Source organism: Saccopteryx leptura, chromosome 13 (assembly GCF_036850995.1).
Source record: "Saccopteryx leptura isolate mSacLep1 chromosome 13, mSacLep1_pri_phased_curated, whole genome shotgun sequence".
In the NCBI taxonomy this organism is placed as follows: Eukaryota; Metazoa; Chordata; class Mammalia; order Chiroptera; family Emballonuridae; genus Saccopteryx; species Saccopteryx leptura.
In genome coordinates this window covers 4821991-4838480 of record NC_089515.1, presented here as the reverse complement: position 1 = coordinate 4838480, position 16490 = coordinate 4821991, and the positions used below count along the sequence as shown (strand labels likewise).

At 55.0% G+C, this 16490-nt stretch overlaps 1 protein-coding gene across 2 annotated transcripts in view; it reads left to right on the top strand.

Moving 5' to 3' along the window:
• LOC136384597 (dedicator of cytokinesis protein 1) overlaps positions 1-16490 on the top strand; it is a 432442-nt gene that overhangs the window by 375122 nt on the left and 40830 nt on the right. For both annotated transcript variants that reach the window (XM_066354964.1, XM_066354963.1), the window contains exons 34-38: positions 860-945; positions 1203-1359; positions 5065-5105; positions 6468-6558; positions 10100-10219. In XM_066354964.1, the coding sequence (XP_066211061.1) occupies positions 860-945; positions 1203-1359; positions 5065-5105; positions 6468-6558; positions 10100-10219 (495 nt within the window). The remainder of the gene's footprint in view (positions 1-859; positions 946-1202; positions 1360-5064; positions 5106-6467; positions 6559-10099; positions 10220-16490) is intronic.

The window sequence follows — 16490 nt, the reverse complement described above, 5'->3', positions numbered from 1 at the left end:
CGGGGTGTTCCGGAAAGCGTGGGCTGGAGAGACAGCCAGCCGGCTCGGGCGGTCCCCGCCCACCTCACGATGTTCAGGAAGCCCGCTCGGAAGCTGTGGGGAGGCGCTGGTACGTCTTTGGAGCCAGCGCCTCTCTGGTCTCTCTCGTCTCATACAGCATCCTCTCAGCCAGAGGGAGGGCCTCCCTGGGCTCCCTCGAGGAGTGGCAGGGAAGGGCTTCCGGATGTTTTCAGATTGCTGGGAAGCGAACGCCATCTGTTCTCTCCCCAGAACCCCCGGGCTCTTGTAGATGCTGCTTGTTCTCTCGGAGAACGGCGTGTGAGACACGTTGTCACGCAGCCCCTTCATCCCCCTCCTCTTTCCTTGTCATTCTCTCTCTGACTCATGTCCCGACTGTCAGAATTGGCATGCCTCCGTCCCTCGACCAAGGGAAGGAAAAGCAAGATTTCCCTTGTGACGGGGGATCTGCCACCGTCGCCAGTGGCTGGGGGACAGCAACTCTTCTTCTTACTATTATTATGTAATTGATTTGAGAAAGAGAGAGGAAAGGAAAGAGAGAGAGAAATATTGATTTCTTGTTGTTCCACGTCTGTATGCATTCGTCGGGTGATTTGTGTATGTGCCCTGACCGGGCCTTGAACCTGCAACCCCAGCGTTCTGGGACGATGCTCTGACCAGCTGAGCTAACCTGTCCAGGGCTCGGGGACGGCGACTGGTACCTGAAATCAGGCTTCCGAGGCATAGGGGAGCAATCGGCCGGCGCTCCCTCGCCGGTGTGTGTGCCGTGGACGCTCCACCCACGAAGGGAACGAACTCTCCGCCGCTCCGATTCCTGACACTTCCTCTGTTTTCATTTCAGTTCGAAAATGAGATCATCACCAAGCTGGACCACGAGGTGGAAGGCGGCCGGGGAGACGAGCAGTACAAAGTGCTGTTTGACAAAATGTAAGTGTTGGTCGGCGCAGAGACGGGCAGGAGGTCTCAGACGGAGGCCGATGGACTCCGGAGCCCGGCAATGCTGACAGTGTGCTGGTGACGGGGACATGGTCGTCCCGGAGCCCGGCAATGCTGACAGTGTGCTGGTGACGGGGACATGGTCGTCCCGGAGCCCGGCAATGCTGACAGTGTGCTGGTGACGGGGACATGGTCGTCCCGGAGAGCGCGGGGCTCACGGGGCCCCCTGTGCCCCCCCCCCCCCGCAGACTCCTGGAGCACTGCCGGAAGCACAAGTACCTCGCCAAGACGGGGGAGACCTTCGTGAGGCTGGTCGTGCGCCTGATGGAGCGGCTGCTGGACTACAGAACCATCATGCACGACGAGAACAAGGAGAACCGCATGAGCTGCACCGTCAACGTGCTGGTGAGTGCGCCGTGGCGTGTCCCCCGTCCCCCCGTGTCCCCCGCCCCGTCCCCACCACACGCTGGGGCGCTTCGAGCCCCGAGGTGTCCGGCCCGGGCGCTTCCCGGGCAGGGCGAGCTTCCTTTGCTCACACCCTCGTCTGCTGAAGGACGGTGTGCAGGTCTGCTCTGCTCTGGGAAAGTCTGCACAGCCGGCTGGCTCCCTTCCGGATGCTTCCTGTGGGAGTGAGCACGAGCTGTCCTAGGTGGTCGCCAGGTGGCACCCTGGTAGTTACGGGTCTGAGGGTTTCCTTGTTCAGAGATGGTCCATGTGTCCCGCCATGAGCTGGATGCTGCCGGGTTCTAATCCTCAGAACCTGGTGAATGTGACCTTATTTGGGAAAACAGAGCTCTTTGCAGAAATGATTCAGTTAAGGATCTTGAGATGACGTCACCCTGGATTACCCAGGAGGTTCCTAAATCCAGTGACAAGGGTCCTTATAAGTGACACAGAGACATCCTCATGGAGACGGAGGCAGAGGTGAGGGTGCTGAGACACCCTCATCAAAGGGACAGCCGAGACCCCTAGGCTGGAAGGGACAAGGCTGCACTCATCCCCAGAGTCCTCGGAGGGGACGTGGGCCTGCCGACAGCTTGATTTCAGACTCGGCTTTCTGGAACCTGACAGGTCATGATCAGTTGTTACGGTGGCCACAGGAAACCGATGTGTGACCACAGCAATGGCTGGGTAGACACGCCCCCCACCACCCATAGGACTGCTTGCACACTGGCTGTCACGTCACGCGGCGTGGCTGGGGTCTGTGGGCACACACGCCCTGGCACCTGGTGGTACATCAGGACATGCCTCCGGGCGATGAATGTTTAGGAAACTGTAGGACACACTCAGCTACAGGGGTGCCTGGCCCAGCTCATGGCTCTCAGGAGCTGCAGGACCCCATGTCTGGGGTCACAGCTCCCTACACCTTCCTCTCTGCCTCTCCTGCTCCCACAGGAGCCAGAAAAGCCAGCTCCCAGCCCTGGGAGAGGTTCTAACTCCCTTGCCGGTCCCAAGGCCGCAAAGCAAGGAATCTCTCCTTCGGCTTTGTTCTACGTGGTTCTAGATTTCCCACATCAACCCCCCCATCACAAAAACAAAAAATATAAAAAATAAAAATAGATTATGGATTAAAAACAAACAAGAAAACTGTGTCTTAGTTATTCACTGCCCAGCTCACGTTTAGACATGCAAAATAGAAACACAAATGTATTTTTAATTTCTCGGTCTATTTTTACCCTTATCTTTTTTTAATGAAACTAAGAGTGTCGTAAAGATGACTCTGTGTCCCTCCGGATGAAAATAGATGTATATCTAAGTGTATGTTAGAAGTAGGTAACGTGGCCTCCATGCGTCACTGAGCAGAAATCCTAATGCTGGAAAATCAAACAAGGATCAGAGGCTGTATTGGTGCCCCTTAGACCCTTTGTCAAATTTCCTCTAGAACCCATGCTGTGGCTTCTGGACAGATGGGATGAGTGGCACATTCTGTGTTGTGTGGGCCATTCATGCCCTAGTCTTTCTTGTACCTATAAAAAAAAATAGAAAAGACATGAGCGGTCAGTCACTCTGCAGCAGGCCAAGTCCCCCAGACGTGGTCCCCAGCCCACACAAGGCACGTCTGGGGTTCTGTCGACGTGCGTTGGTCACCTGATCATCACACGACCTGTCCTCGCTGGTCAGTAATTCTGTTGCGTTGTCTGGTGGTTCTACAAAGTGAACCGTCTGTCCGCCCATCTCTGGGGCTGGTTGACTTGTTCTTTTACCGAGAGGAGTTCCTCTCTGCATGGCCCCTTTGCAAGGCCAGTTAAGGCGGTTCTTGCCGAAATTCTAAGTGTCTTGGCACCCGCCTAAGCCATGAAGGAGGACGCTACTGAAATTCAAGGCCAAGTGTGTGTTCTGAAGGCTCAGGGCACGCTGGTGGGGTTGAGCTGAGGACCTGGTACTGGTTGGGGTGGTTCCGGGAGCCGCTAGGCTCAGAGCCCGGCCCGGACCTCAGCCCTGGCGTTGAGGGGACTGGAGAGAGAGGGGTCTGTGGGTCAGGATGCCACCTGCAGAGCCCACGAATGGAGCACCCAAGCCTCCACACGCTCACACAGAGACGCAGGGGTTTTTGTGTAGAAACCGGGGTTGGAGATGAGCGTCCTCACATCCCTGGAGAGGCTTTTGAAGACCTCAAAAGGAGAGAGAATTCGGGCCGGCAGGAAACAGAAGACATTTCCCTCCCTCGCTTGCTGGCTGGCTCGGGGGAGAGACAGGAAGGTCGTACGCCATCCTCAATGTGAAACGGCATGAAGGGGAATGATCAAAAGCATAGGAAAGGATCAAAACTAGGAGAGCCAGAGAGGGTGGCGTGAAACGGCGGCTTTGTCAATACGAGTGAGACAGCGTTGGAGGTGAAGGGCTCCTCGTGTGCCTTTGAGACCTCACTCTGGGCCGTCGGCTGAGAATACCCTCATTACCCCAGCCGTGGCCTGTGAGCCAGAGGACGTTACCCCAGCCGCGGCCTGTGAGCCAGAGGACGTTACCCCAGCCGCGGCCTGTGAGCCAGAGGACGTTCAGGTCTCTGAGGCAGCAAAACGTGAGGATCTCGGCGCGTTTTTCTAAACGCGCCCTCCGCTGACTTCCCTCACTTACCATTTCTTTTCAGGGAGCTCAGTTGTGCGAGCAATGTCTTTCTTTGCTAATGAAACTGAACAGGCTATTTCATCTCACCAGACCACACGTGCCTTCATGATGTTCCTCCCTTGTTACTTCGGGCCCCGGGTCACCACGCTGACTTCGGGTCAGGTGCTGAATGTCACAGGGAGAGTGGCCGCTGGTGCCTTCACACCACAGGTCTTAGGTGCCTTCTGCACCGTCCGTCTGAGATCCGTGTGTGGAAGTGCTGACAGATGGCCACATGAAGACATAGGAAGTTTGACAGACTCGTGTATGCTCACCCAGAAGACAGTTTACACCGTGTGGGAATAACTGACCTGTGCTACAGGCCCTGTGAACTAGCCTCTCTCCATCCATGTTACACACAGCTGCTCCCAAAGTGGCAGCCTGTCTTCTGGCTGTCATTGGGAAGGTCTGTCTGTCTGGAGCAGTGCTATCCAATAGAGATTTCTGTGGTGGTGGGTGTGTTCTGGGTCAGCACCGTTCAATCCAGGACCGCGAGCCCTAGCTCTCAAAGTGTGGCAGGTACCATGGAGGAAGTGAATTTTTAACGTCATTTAGTTTTAATTGAACTGACTTTATAGGTGCATCCATGTGTCAAGTGGCTATTCCATTGGGTACCCTGTCACCTTCTTGTGGCACTTAGGCTAAGCCCAGCAGGCTTTGAATTATCCAATCATGCTTATTCCCAAATTTGGGATATTTACTTACTTATTTTGAGATGACAATGGTTAAGCATGGTTGAGATGTCAAATCTTTGGATAGAATTTTATTTTCAGTGCAGGAAATACAATCATTAGAATTGCTTCCTCCCCCCCCCCCCCCAAAAAAAAGAAGCGTATAAGTTAATTTTTACATCATATGTGACTTTGTGGTGTTAGTCCAAAGAGAGAGCTGGGTCCATTCGACTGGGTTGGACACAAGTTGAAGAACTGTGTGAAGATTTCATGTGCATGTCACTTCTTCTCTAGAACGAGTTTCCTAAAACAATTGTGGTTTGATTCTTTTCAGAATTTCTACAAAGAAATTGAAAGAGAAGAAATGTATATAAGGTAGGTAGGCATCACGCATGTCTGTGCTCTCTGCGTGTCTAATCATTGTCCCTTGTCAGGGCCACACTAAGACGTGTTTTAGAACCACTGGGAAACCTTGACGCGGGACATTGAATGGTGAGGGGCACCCAGAGGTGTTCCGAGCCTGGGTGCTGTCGTCCGTCCAGGACAAGGCGGGGATCGGGGTGCGGGGGTTCAAACGTAGCCGGCTCAGAAGCAAAGACATAAATGATGATTTCACAGGGTTTTTGTACCTCTTGACCGAATCATCGGACCCTTTTGAAAAAAGGCATCACCACAAACTGTAATGTTTCTCAGGAAGCCATAGGATCAAATGGGAAACCCAGTTTTAATTTTATTGGAAATAGGTGCTATGAAAATGTTTCAGTCTTATTCTGCCACCGTAGTCTCCTGCTTTGTATTGTCTGCTGGGTTTGGGCCCATCATTGCCTTTTTCCCAAGTGTGGTGGGATGTGACGATCCCTGTCCTCAGTCACATTAGGGGTCAGTGTCAAACCTGAGCCACAGTCCCTTCGGAAGACCAGGAGAAGGATACCACCCACATGGCATTAGTGTACAACGGTGGGTTTAATCGCACCGAGAGTGGTCTTCTAACCTTCTATTTCTTCTTCTTCTTATTATTATTTTTACTTTCTCCTTTAAAAAATAGTACCATATGATAATAATAATAATAAACTTTTGGGAAGACAGTCCAGTTTTTCATTTTTATTTTTAATCCAGAACTAGAGGTTGCTTTACATGAAAAAGTAACCCTCATTTCTTTACGGCACAGACAACCTTTGCATCGTATTCATGGTGAGCCCTGGGGTCCTTCTTTCTTACGGCTTTGTACTTTTCCGGATTATTTGTGCATTTGGAATCCATAGCCATGTCAGAAATCACAATCAAGCGTTACGTGATCTCACTTTAAATGTACAGAGAACACTGGAAAAGGGGGAGGGAATGAGAAACCTTGAAGTGCCATCTGACCTCCTTGTTCCATCCTCAGTTTTGTTCTGAAGAGAGAGGACTTAAATTTTATTTATATATATATACACACACACACACACACACACACACACACACACACACACACATACACATTGTATATTACTCTTGTTGGTATATATACATTGTATGTTACTCTTGTTGGTATATATACATTGTATATTACTCTTGTTGGTTTGGTTTGGTTTTTTTAACGCCTTCTGTAGCGCGTTTCCCAGGCATTGTGAATTGTGGACATTGTCAAAAAGAGTGCACGGGTCCGATTTCCTGCCGAGGGCAGAGTTCAGCTCTCGCCTCCGTCAGCACAGGTTACTGGGGGACGTGTTAAGAGCGCACCAATGTTTGTCATCCCAGGTATCTGTACAAGCTGTGCGACCTGCACAAGGAGTGTGACAACTACACTGAGGCCGCGTACACCCTGCTTCTCCACGCCAAGCTCCTGAAGGTAACCCGCACGGCCGCGCACGCTGGTGGCCCTGCCGTCCCACAGATGACTTAAAACCGTATTCTTTTTTTTTTCCCTGTGACGTTTTTGTAAACCTCTCACTTAAGCATTTATGGGTGCTGACCACATGCGGTGACATCAACAGGAGATGGAGGATTTACGGTGATGACAGGTCCGGCCCTGCGGACCGACTGTCCGTCGCAGGTTGTCACTAAGCAGCGTCATCACATGAGCACCCCTCCCGGGGCTGTCAGGCAGCGGAGAGTTAGGGATCTGCCGCCGTCCCTGTTCGCACCAACAAGACTCGGTGAACGGTGGAGGACGGCGGCCACGAGAAGGAGTACCTGTCTGCTCTGGGACTGCAGAGAGACAGGACAAAACATGCCTTCCTTCTCCGGCCGGGCAGAGGGACCAGGTCATGATGAAGGAGTTCCTACCCTAGCTCGAGGTCTATGTATGTTGAAAATGTGAGCAAGTCCTGAGAGCAGCTTTCTAATTATATCAATTCTTTTTAAAAAGAAAAAAGAAAGATTAGAAATGGATAACAACAACAGTTGAGAACTAGAACTTAATCGGGGACCCTGCGTAAACACTGCTCCTTGGAGGAGTTCTGTTTCCAAAGTCAGGCCTGTCCCCCACCCCCAGAAGCTGGGTGGAAGGAATCCAGGTAAGGGTACGTTTCGGCGGGCACTCAGCAGTGCCCACGGCAGGATGGCAGGCAGTGAGGAGGGACCCTGTTAGGCGAGAACCTTCCAGCCCTTGGCCCAGTCCTGAAATCCGCGGTGGCTACCCTGACGCGGATCTGCGCAGACAGCCCCGGGGACGCCCAAGGGGGGACTCACCTTGGTCTGAAAACCACAGGGCCCTCTCGAAAGCAAACATGGCGAGGCTTGAGGCAGGAGCTTGGTGTGGATGCCTCGTCAATAGTCAATAGTCACCAATAGCCCCTGTGACTTCACAACATAGAAAGCCCCCCCCCCAAGCAGCATCGTTTGTGACCACGGCGATCTGAGTTGGGGTGCCGGACACAAGCCGTGCCACTGGGCGTTCTGACAAGCCTGCACATCTTAGGAACCCAAGCATCCGTAACAAGGCGCTTCGGCAAACGGAAGAAAATTTCTTTTGCACCCGGGGAAACCAAAATAAGGTTGACAGCCTGCACACTCGCCGTCCGCTTGCTCGTCAGGCGTGAACTCTGACACATGTGTGCACATGTACAGTATGTGTGCAGGTGTTAACGATCATCTGTTGAATTGTTGGATTCGCACCACCTTGGGGTGTGTTTCACAACCTGGATCAATACACCCAATGGCCCGGTCTTTCCAAGGCGACTTCTGAATTTCCCAGTTAAGTGCGAATGCCGCCGCTGGTCTCCAATGTCTTGTACATTGTTATGTTTTGCAGTTTTTCCCAAATGGGATTTGATCCCACCGTAAATGGGAATGTGTGCTGCTTAATCAACACACTGGAGAACATCATTTGTATTGTTATACAAAAACAACATGACAATATTCTGCTCAGTATACAAATATACTCTTAACAAAATTCTTCTCCATAGAACAATAGCAAGTGCATTCTGGGTCCTTAACGAAAAATCTTCAAATGGAATCTTTTTTTTTTTTTTTTTTTTTTTTGGTTAAGGAGATTTTTGTCAACAAACGAGGACAATAAAGGCATTAATTAGCCTCTAGCTGGCAATCAGGCCCCGCCTCTCCCTGTGTATGTGGAGGTGTAGACAGCGTTTTCCAGCCACTGGTTGGGGTCTGTGATCTTCATAGGACAGCAGGATGGTTAACTCTTACGCGGACTGGCTCGAAATTTCTGCCAGACCAGCACCAGACCGCACACCAGCTGTTGAAAAACACTGTTATAAGAGGATCTTTGCCTATTCCATTTTCTTAAGTAATTTTAAGATCCAAAGAAGTCATTGGAAACCTGAATTTTCTTATTCTTACTGATTTATGATCGTCACATTTCATAATCCTCTAAAGGGTTCCTTTTACTCACACAGAAAAGTAGCCATCTAGCCCTGCTGTGAAAATACCATTAATTAATGAATTTGTAGCTTCCAGATGTGGTCATGATATGCAAGTCTGAGTCTGTGGTGAAAAGGTTTGCAGACCACGAATAGGCGTCTCACGCTCGCCTGATGTGCTTAGAGTGGGGGGACCATTCTGGGCCCCGCTCTGCCCCTGTTCCTTGGAGCCTGGTCCAGCCCGAGTCGGGCTGCAGGAGCGTGGGGAGGGGTGTGTGCTGTGACGGCGAGCCTCTTGGGAGCCTGGCCAGCTCCTCGGGTCCGGCTCCCCGTTTGAGCAGGCCAGTCCCTTTGTCCCTGTGCCCAGCGTCATTTCTTCTGTCCAGCCAGCTCCTCTCATTTGTCATGTCCCCCTAAAGTGTGGGTCACAGCAGGTCCCACTGCTGCAGGTGAGGCCCGACCAGCCCCGAGTCCCAAGGGTCCGCACACCCCACTTTGGTCTGGGCTGCTGCAGGTGAGGCCCGACCAGCCCCGAGTCCCAAGGGTCCGCACACCCCACTTTGGTCTGGGCAGCCTGGGAGCGTGTTGCTCATCGCAACACTGTCACTGTCCGTTGGGAAACAGTGCCACGCGGCACCTCCTGGGCCCGCTGAGAAGCCAGCCCATTCTGATGATTTCCTCCAAGGAGTCTCCCCAGACCCTCATGGGCAGCCGTGCCTCCCACCCGCCCCCCTGTGCCCGTGAACTCGGTCCTGCAGGCACTCTTTGTCATTACGCTCTGATTGGCGACAGCACTGTCTCCGGCTCAGGCCCCTCTGACTCTCCTCTGACTTAGTTCCTCACTAGTGGCGAGTCCTCACTGAATATTGAGTCTGATGGACTCCCGCGCTTGATGTCATTGGTCTGTTGAGCCCAAGTTCAAGGGTTTACCTATCAAATGAGCTCACCTCCTCTTTGGTGTGTCCCCCCAGCTTACCGAGACCTCTGCGCTCTTCCCTTGCGTGGGGTACATCCTACGCTTGCACACGCACTGGCTGAGCCCCCGCCCTGTGCCAGGCGGTGTGCCCGGGGCTAAGGATATAGACATGCACCCCGTCTGGAAGGAGCTGGGTCTCCTATCGGGTCCTTGTTTTTAAGCCTTGGAAGTGGGGTCCATGTGCCTTCTTCACTCTCGATTACACTGCTGAGTGGCACAGGACCGAGGCCAGCATCCCGGGCACCCAGGAAGACAGCCACAGGTCAATCACCAGGCTCATAGCTGACTCTCAGGTGTGGAAAGGCATGATCAGCAAGCCGGCAGGTCTGTGCTGCCCAGAACAGGCTGGGTTTCCCTTCTGTGGGAGTCCAGACCCAGCTCTGCCTCCCTCTTGTCCTTCCCTCCCCTGTGGCCTCTGCACAGACGTCTGCCCGTGTGTCCAGGCCCCATGACAGCCGGATGACAGCTACTGTCCCCAAAGTGTGGCCCCACGTGCGTGCTCTGCATGCATTCAGCCCCGAGGGTGGGCAGCGGGCAGCCCTGGACGTGCCGGCCCCGGTGGCACGACTCACCCCTTGCTTCTGCCTCAGTGGTCGGAGGACGTGTGCGCGGCGCACCTCACGCAGCGGGACGGGTACCAGGCGACGACCCAGGGACAGCTGAAGGAGCAGCTCTACCAGGAGAGCATCCACTACTTCGACAAAGGCAAGGTAAGGGCACGGCCGGCCCGTCCTCTCTCCAGCTCTTCCCGCGGCAAGTGCACGCGCACGTGGAAGTGGACACCTGTCACAGGTCGCGTGTTGGAGGGCTCGAAGCGTGATTCTGAGTAGAAGGCTTTTTTTAGAAAGATAAACCGTCCTTGTAGAGATGCCCGTCTGGCAGGAAGCCAGGACCCGAAACACAAGTATCTTTCCAGTCCTCTCAGAAAACCGCCGACTCAGAGGAGTGACAGCACTTGCAGCTAGGGCAGCCCTTTGACGTTGCATAGTTTTTTTAATGTCACTGAAAAATTAATCGTGTGTTGGCATCTCGATGAATTGGCTCAAACAAAGCGATCCGTTCTGTTGACTTCTGTTCGAAGGAAGCCGGCCGCCCTTGTGTCCGCCAGAGACACGTCTCCGCGCGGAGAGGGGCTGCGAGAGCCGGACGCAGTCCCTGTCTGTGCAGAGGGGCTGCGAGAGCCGGACGGCAGTCCCTGTCTGTGCAGAGGGGCTGCGAGAGCCGGACGCAGTCCCTGTCTGTGCAGAGGAGCTGTGAGAGCCGGACGGCAGTCCCTGTCTGTGCAGAGGGGCTGTGAGAGCCGGACGCAGTCCCTGTCTGTGCAGAGGGGCTGCGAGAGCCGGACGCAGTCCCTGTCTGTGCAGAGGGGCTGCGAGAGCCGGAGCTGCGAGAGCCGGACGGCAGTCCCTGTCTGTGCAGAGGAGCTGCGAGAGCCGGTCGCAGTCCCTGTCTGTGCAGAGGGGCTGCGAGAGCCGGAGCTGCGAGAGCCGGATGCAGTCCCTGTCTGTGCAGAGGGGCTGCGAGAGCCGGACGCAGTCCCTGTCTGTGCAGAGGGGCTGCGAGAGCCGGAGCTGCGAGAGCCGGACGCAGTCCCTGTCTGTGCAGAGGGGCTGCGAGAGCCGGAGCTGCGAGAGCCGGACGCAGTCCCTGTCTGTGCAGAGGGGCTGTGAGAGCCGGACGGCAGTCCCTGTCTGTGCAGAGGGGCTGCGAGAGCCGGACGCAGTCCCTGTCTGTGCAGAGGGGCTGCGAGAGCCGGACGCAGTCCCTGTCTGTGCAGAGGGGCTGCGAGAGCCGGAGCTGCGAGAGCCGGACGCAGTCCCTGTCTGTGCAGAGGGGCTGTGAGAGCCGGACGCAGTCCCTGTCTGTGCAGAGGGGCTGCGAGAGCCGGACGCAGTCCCTGTCTGTGCAGAGGGTCTGCGAGAGCCGGACGCAGTCCCTGTCTGTGCAGAGGGTCTGCGAGAGCCGGACGCAGTCCCTGTCTGTGCAGAGGGGCTGCGAGAGCCGGACGCAGTCCCTGTCTGTGCAGAGGGGCTGCGAGAGCCGGACGCAGTCCCTGTCTGTGCAGAGGGGCTGCGAGAGCCGGAGCTGTGAGAGCCGGACGCAGTCCCTGTCTGTGCAGAGGGGCTGCGAGAGCCGGAGCTGCGAGAGCCGGACGCAGTCCCTGTCTGTGCAGAGGAGCTGCGAGAGCCGGACGGCAGTCCCTGTCTGTGCAGAGGGGCTGCGAGAGCCGGACGCAGTCCCTGTCTGTGCAGAGGGGCTGCGAGAGCCGGACGCAGTCCCTGTCTGTGCAGAGGAGCTGTGAGAGCCGGACGCAGTCCCTGTCTGTGCAGAGGAGCTGTGAGAGCCGGAGCTGTGAGAGCCGGACGCAGTCCCTGTCTGTGCAGAGGGGCTGCGAGAGCCGGAGCTGCGAGAGCCGGACGCAGTCCCTGTCTGTGCAGAGGGGCTGCGAGAGCCGGACGCAGTCCCTGTCTGTGCAGAGGGGCTGCGAGAGCCGGACGCAGTCCCTGTCTGTGCAGAGGGGCTGCTTCCGCTCCAGATGTTTCTGTAACCCTGCCACCAGTGTGCCTTCGGAGCTCCTTCTGTGGCTTCGTCAGGATTTATCTTCGTTTCTTGCTGTTTTCTGTTTGTGTTTTTTTTTGTTTTTGTTTTTTTCATTTTGAGAATTGTGACCAGAGAGTCCCACGAAGGTCCCTGACTGAGTCTCCTGGGGACTGCTGTCAGAAATGACCACAGTCTGGGTGGCTTCAAACGACAGAAGTGATTGCGGCTTCAGTTCTGCGGACGGAAGCCTGCACTGGACAGGGTCGTGCTGTCCCCCCGGAGCGTGACGGGGAGAAGCCGCCCCTTAGTGTCCCACATAGCTGGCTGTCCGTGGCCTTCCACGGCGAGCAGACCCCTGGCTCCGTTTGTCATAGGGTCCTCCTTGTGTGTGTGTCTCCCTGTCAGAACTCCCCTCTTCTTAAGGACACCAGTTGTTGGATTTAGGACCCCATTAAACCCAGAGTGACCTCATGTTAACTTGACTCCATCCAAAGACCCTATTTCTAAATAAGATGACATTCATAGATACCATGGATAAGGACTTCAACATACCTTTTCTGGGGGGGAGGGGAGGGTTAGACACAGTTCTACCCCAGACAGCACCTGTATCAGCAAAGGATGACGGGAGCCCCTTTTTGTGGCCGTTGACAGTAGCCAAACCTTACTAAAAAGATAATGTCTGCTTCATTCATCCCCTACCGTCCTTGACACAGGACAACAGCCAGAGAGGTAGAGCAGCGTGTACGTGGAGGCCACTAGGATAAAGATGAGATGTGTCCTGTGGGCAGCAGAATACATCTCTCCATAAAAATGGGACGCTCTCGTGATGGATGCCCATCACTGAAACCCCATTTCTCAGCAAAGTGCCAAAGGAATGGAGCCAATCCAGCCATTTCTTGTCCTTTGGGACCTAGAGGAGAGGGAACAGGTGCCCGGGAGTGGGCAGAGCCGGAGGGGGCGAGGCTGGGAAGCCCGAGGGGCAGCCCTCCTCATGGCTGAAGCAATGTGGGACTCTGCTGATGGCCATCCTGGGCTCTCCTTGTGGCCAGGCCTCCCCTGTCTGCATCTGGGCGGAAGGCCTGCTGCTCCTATGATGACTCCACTTCCTGGGGGGTCCCCAGTTTGAGGATCACTGCCCACTGAGCTTCCCAGGGGCCCCCACATCCATCCCTGCCTCTCTTCCCTCTGGGCTCGAACAAAGAGGCCCTGGTGTCTGCTTGAATCGCCCCAAGGATGCCCGGACTCGGGAGACTCTGCCTCCTCCACCAGCAGACCCAGGCTTCTCACCTGACAGGCGGAGCCCCAGCAGGAGGGCTCTACCCTGGGTACCTTCCTGCTCTGTGACCCAGTATCTCCCTGAACGTGCCCTCTGACCCCGAGCCCTGGGCTTCTTGCCCGCTGTCTCCCTGCGAGGAGTCCTTCCCTCCTTCTGGCTGTGTCTCCGTGCTCCAGCCACCTGGAAGCCGTCCTGCCCCTCGTCCCGGGAGGGCCTCTCCTGGCCCTGCCTTGGAAAGGCTACCTGGATCCTGTGTTCCCTGCTCTGAGTATCTCACACTTGAACGGCCCTCCGGGTCCCCCGGGGATCTTGTTAAAGAGCAGATTCTGCGTCCGTGGGTCTCTGGTGGGACCCCAGTTCCCGCATTTCTGAGCCGCTCTCAGGAATGATGATGTAGCTGGTGCAGGGACCGCCCCTGGGTCTCCAGGCCCTGCTGTGGCTGAAGCCACCTGCGGGCAGGGCAAGCTGTGTCCATGTGTCTCTGCCCCTCTGAGGGGGCCCTGGGAGACATGCAGACTGGGCACTTGGTCATTTCTTTAAAAAGTTGATTTTTTTTTAAGGCTGTTTTAGGTTCACAGAAAATGGAGAGAAAGGCTCAGAGAGTTCCGTGTCCCCTGTCCCATGTTCACCGTTGTCATTTTGACGCATGTTTCACTGGATCAAGCACATGCCAGCCAGTGCCGAGCAGGTCACCATCCCTCGGGCACTCCAGCACATTCCTTCGCGGGTCTGTTGGTCTCCTTAGTACGGTCCCGCCTCCTGCCCGAGCTCTGGGCCCCTGAGAGGTCCGCAGTGCATGTCCCCCATCCCCGGTGTCCCCCCTGGGGCAGACCCTGCACGTCACTCCTTCAGTGGGGGTTAAGAAGCGTGAATCGTCTGTGGGAAGCTCTCACATTCACTACGCAGGGCGGAGGGTGGACACACACATTCTCGCAAGGACGGGAGGCTTTTCCTGCCTCACTCCTGCACGTCAGTGAGAAATTACAGTCTGCATTCAGGATGACTGCAGCGGTCTACGGGGTGAGCGGGCAGGGGCAGGGCCTTCCAGCGCTGGGGACAGCCTCTGAATTGAACCACTGACAACGGTTCCATGCCCGCCCATGTTCCGAGGGTCATTCTCCAGCGCAGGAGGATTTAAGTCACACGACTTGGGCTCGATGTAACGCTTATTTGACTTTTGGGGGAAAGAGTAGCAGGTCTGCTTTCAAACCCTGTCTTCGGGACCAGGGGACTTAACCCCACCGTTGACCTTGAAGGCCAACACCTGGTAAGGATCATGAAATTCTAAACTCGACATTAATGGGGCAAGAGGATGACTCGGGGAGGGCTCTGTCGGTACAGGCTGTCACCTCACGTAATTCAGGAACTCCTCATTACAGCCTCACTGTGTGGGGTCCTGACACTTGCCAGAGCTGGTTCTCGCCGGTTTTCATTTAGACAGCTACCTGGGGAAATGGGGGCTCGCAGAATCCGGGCTGCTCTGCCTTGTGAAGCCATGAGTGGACCGCTCCAGTGGCCAGCAGCCAGTGGCCAGCGGCTGTGCCCGGCTGCAGGGACACCCCGGGTTCTGGCAAAAGGCTGGGGTCGGACACTGGTAAAAGTGCCCCTCCCTGGTGCTCCGAAAGCAGCAACACCAAAATTTTATTATTATTATTATTATTATTTTAATTGGATGACTGTAGAGAGAAAGGAAGGGAATGATGGGGGAGAGAGACAGAAACATTGATTTGTTGTTCCACTGATTTATGCATTGACTGGTTGATTCCTGTATGTGCCCTGAGCAGGGATCGAACCCGTAACCTTGGTGTACGGGGACGATGCTCTAAGCGGCTGGATATCCTGTGTCTACATTGGACACGCGAGCTTTGGAATCATCTTGTGATCTGTCTCGTGTTTCTTCCCCACGAAAATCTTTCTTTTATTTATTTTTCCTTTTCCCCGTTTTAAAAAGTTTTCGGTGCCTTTCAACCTGTCTTGTCCCCTGGTCTTTTTTATCTTTTTCTTCCTCTCCATGAAACGTCATTTCCGTCTGGGTCCCTTTCCCTTCTTTTCTGCTTCTTCCTTCCAGGGCCAGTAATGACGCCCGGCCCTACTCCTCTGCGAGGTGACTGCCCCTATGAACATCCCCGCCCAGCCCCCACAAGCCTTCTGTCAGGCTCCGTGACAACAGGCATGTCTCCCTCCCTGAAGAGGCGCCAAACTGTCTGTCTTCTTCTGTTTGGTGGAGGACTCGTAATTTCCAATAAAGCCTTTAATCCAAGCACTTCTCTGACAAGTGTCGGGCTTCGCTGTGGAAGGTCAGTTGAGAATAGACCAGCCTGAAGGAAGATGCCATGTTAGGAAAGGCACCAGCGGTCACCAACCGGGAGCCAGCCCCGAGACCGGCCACCCGGCGGCGACCACAGGGGGCAGGGGCGGGCGCCGGATGGACAGACAGCCGTGTGACGTGTGGCACCATGCCCATTTTCCACCAGAGCTCTGTTTCTGTCCTCTCCTAAAATAGCCTCGCCTTGTCAGGGTTCGCTCTCTGCCTCGCGCTCGAGTCAGAGAAGGGTGCATCTTGCGCGTCCTCCCGTGAGCCAAAAATAGGGGCTAGAGAGCAAGTTTCTGTTTTCGTTGACACAACTGGATTTCTTTCCTAACTATTGGGGGCAGGGCAGTGAAACGTCCTCAGATCCTATGAGTTTCGTCCTTGAAAACCCTGGTCATTTGTTAGTGAGACGTGCGTGCAGGTGTAAGCACAGTGATGCCCTCTTAGCTCGGCGTTTCCGGAATGTCTGAGCGTCCTCAGACTCTCCAGAAGCAAGTCCATTAACCAGGACATGGCCCGACTGTCCGTTATGACCCGTTCCTGGAAAGAAAGAATCATTTGCTATCGAAGCATGAGAAAATTGATTTTTCAGAGTTGGTTAACATCGCTGCTGCCCGCAGGCCGCAGGATCCAAAGAGCTTTATCACTCACAAGCCTGTAGTGTAGCCGGTGCCATCCTGCACCCGTGACTTAGAGGGAGGAGAGGGCATGGGCCTGGCTCAGGGCCCGCAAGGCAAGCTCCAGGGCCACCCACGGTCAGAGAAACAGCCCAGAGCTCCCCCGGTCAGTCCCCCTGGGGGGTGCTGGGTCCTCTTCTGACAGGCCTGCGCGGGCCTCCTCCTTCTGAGGAGAA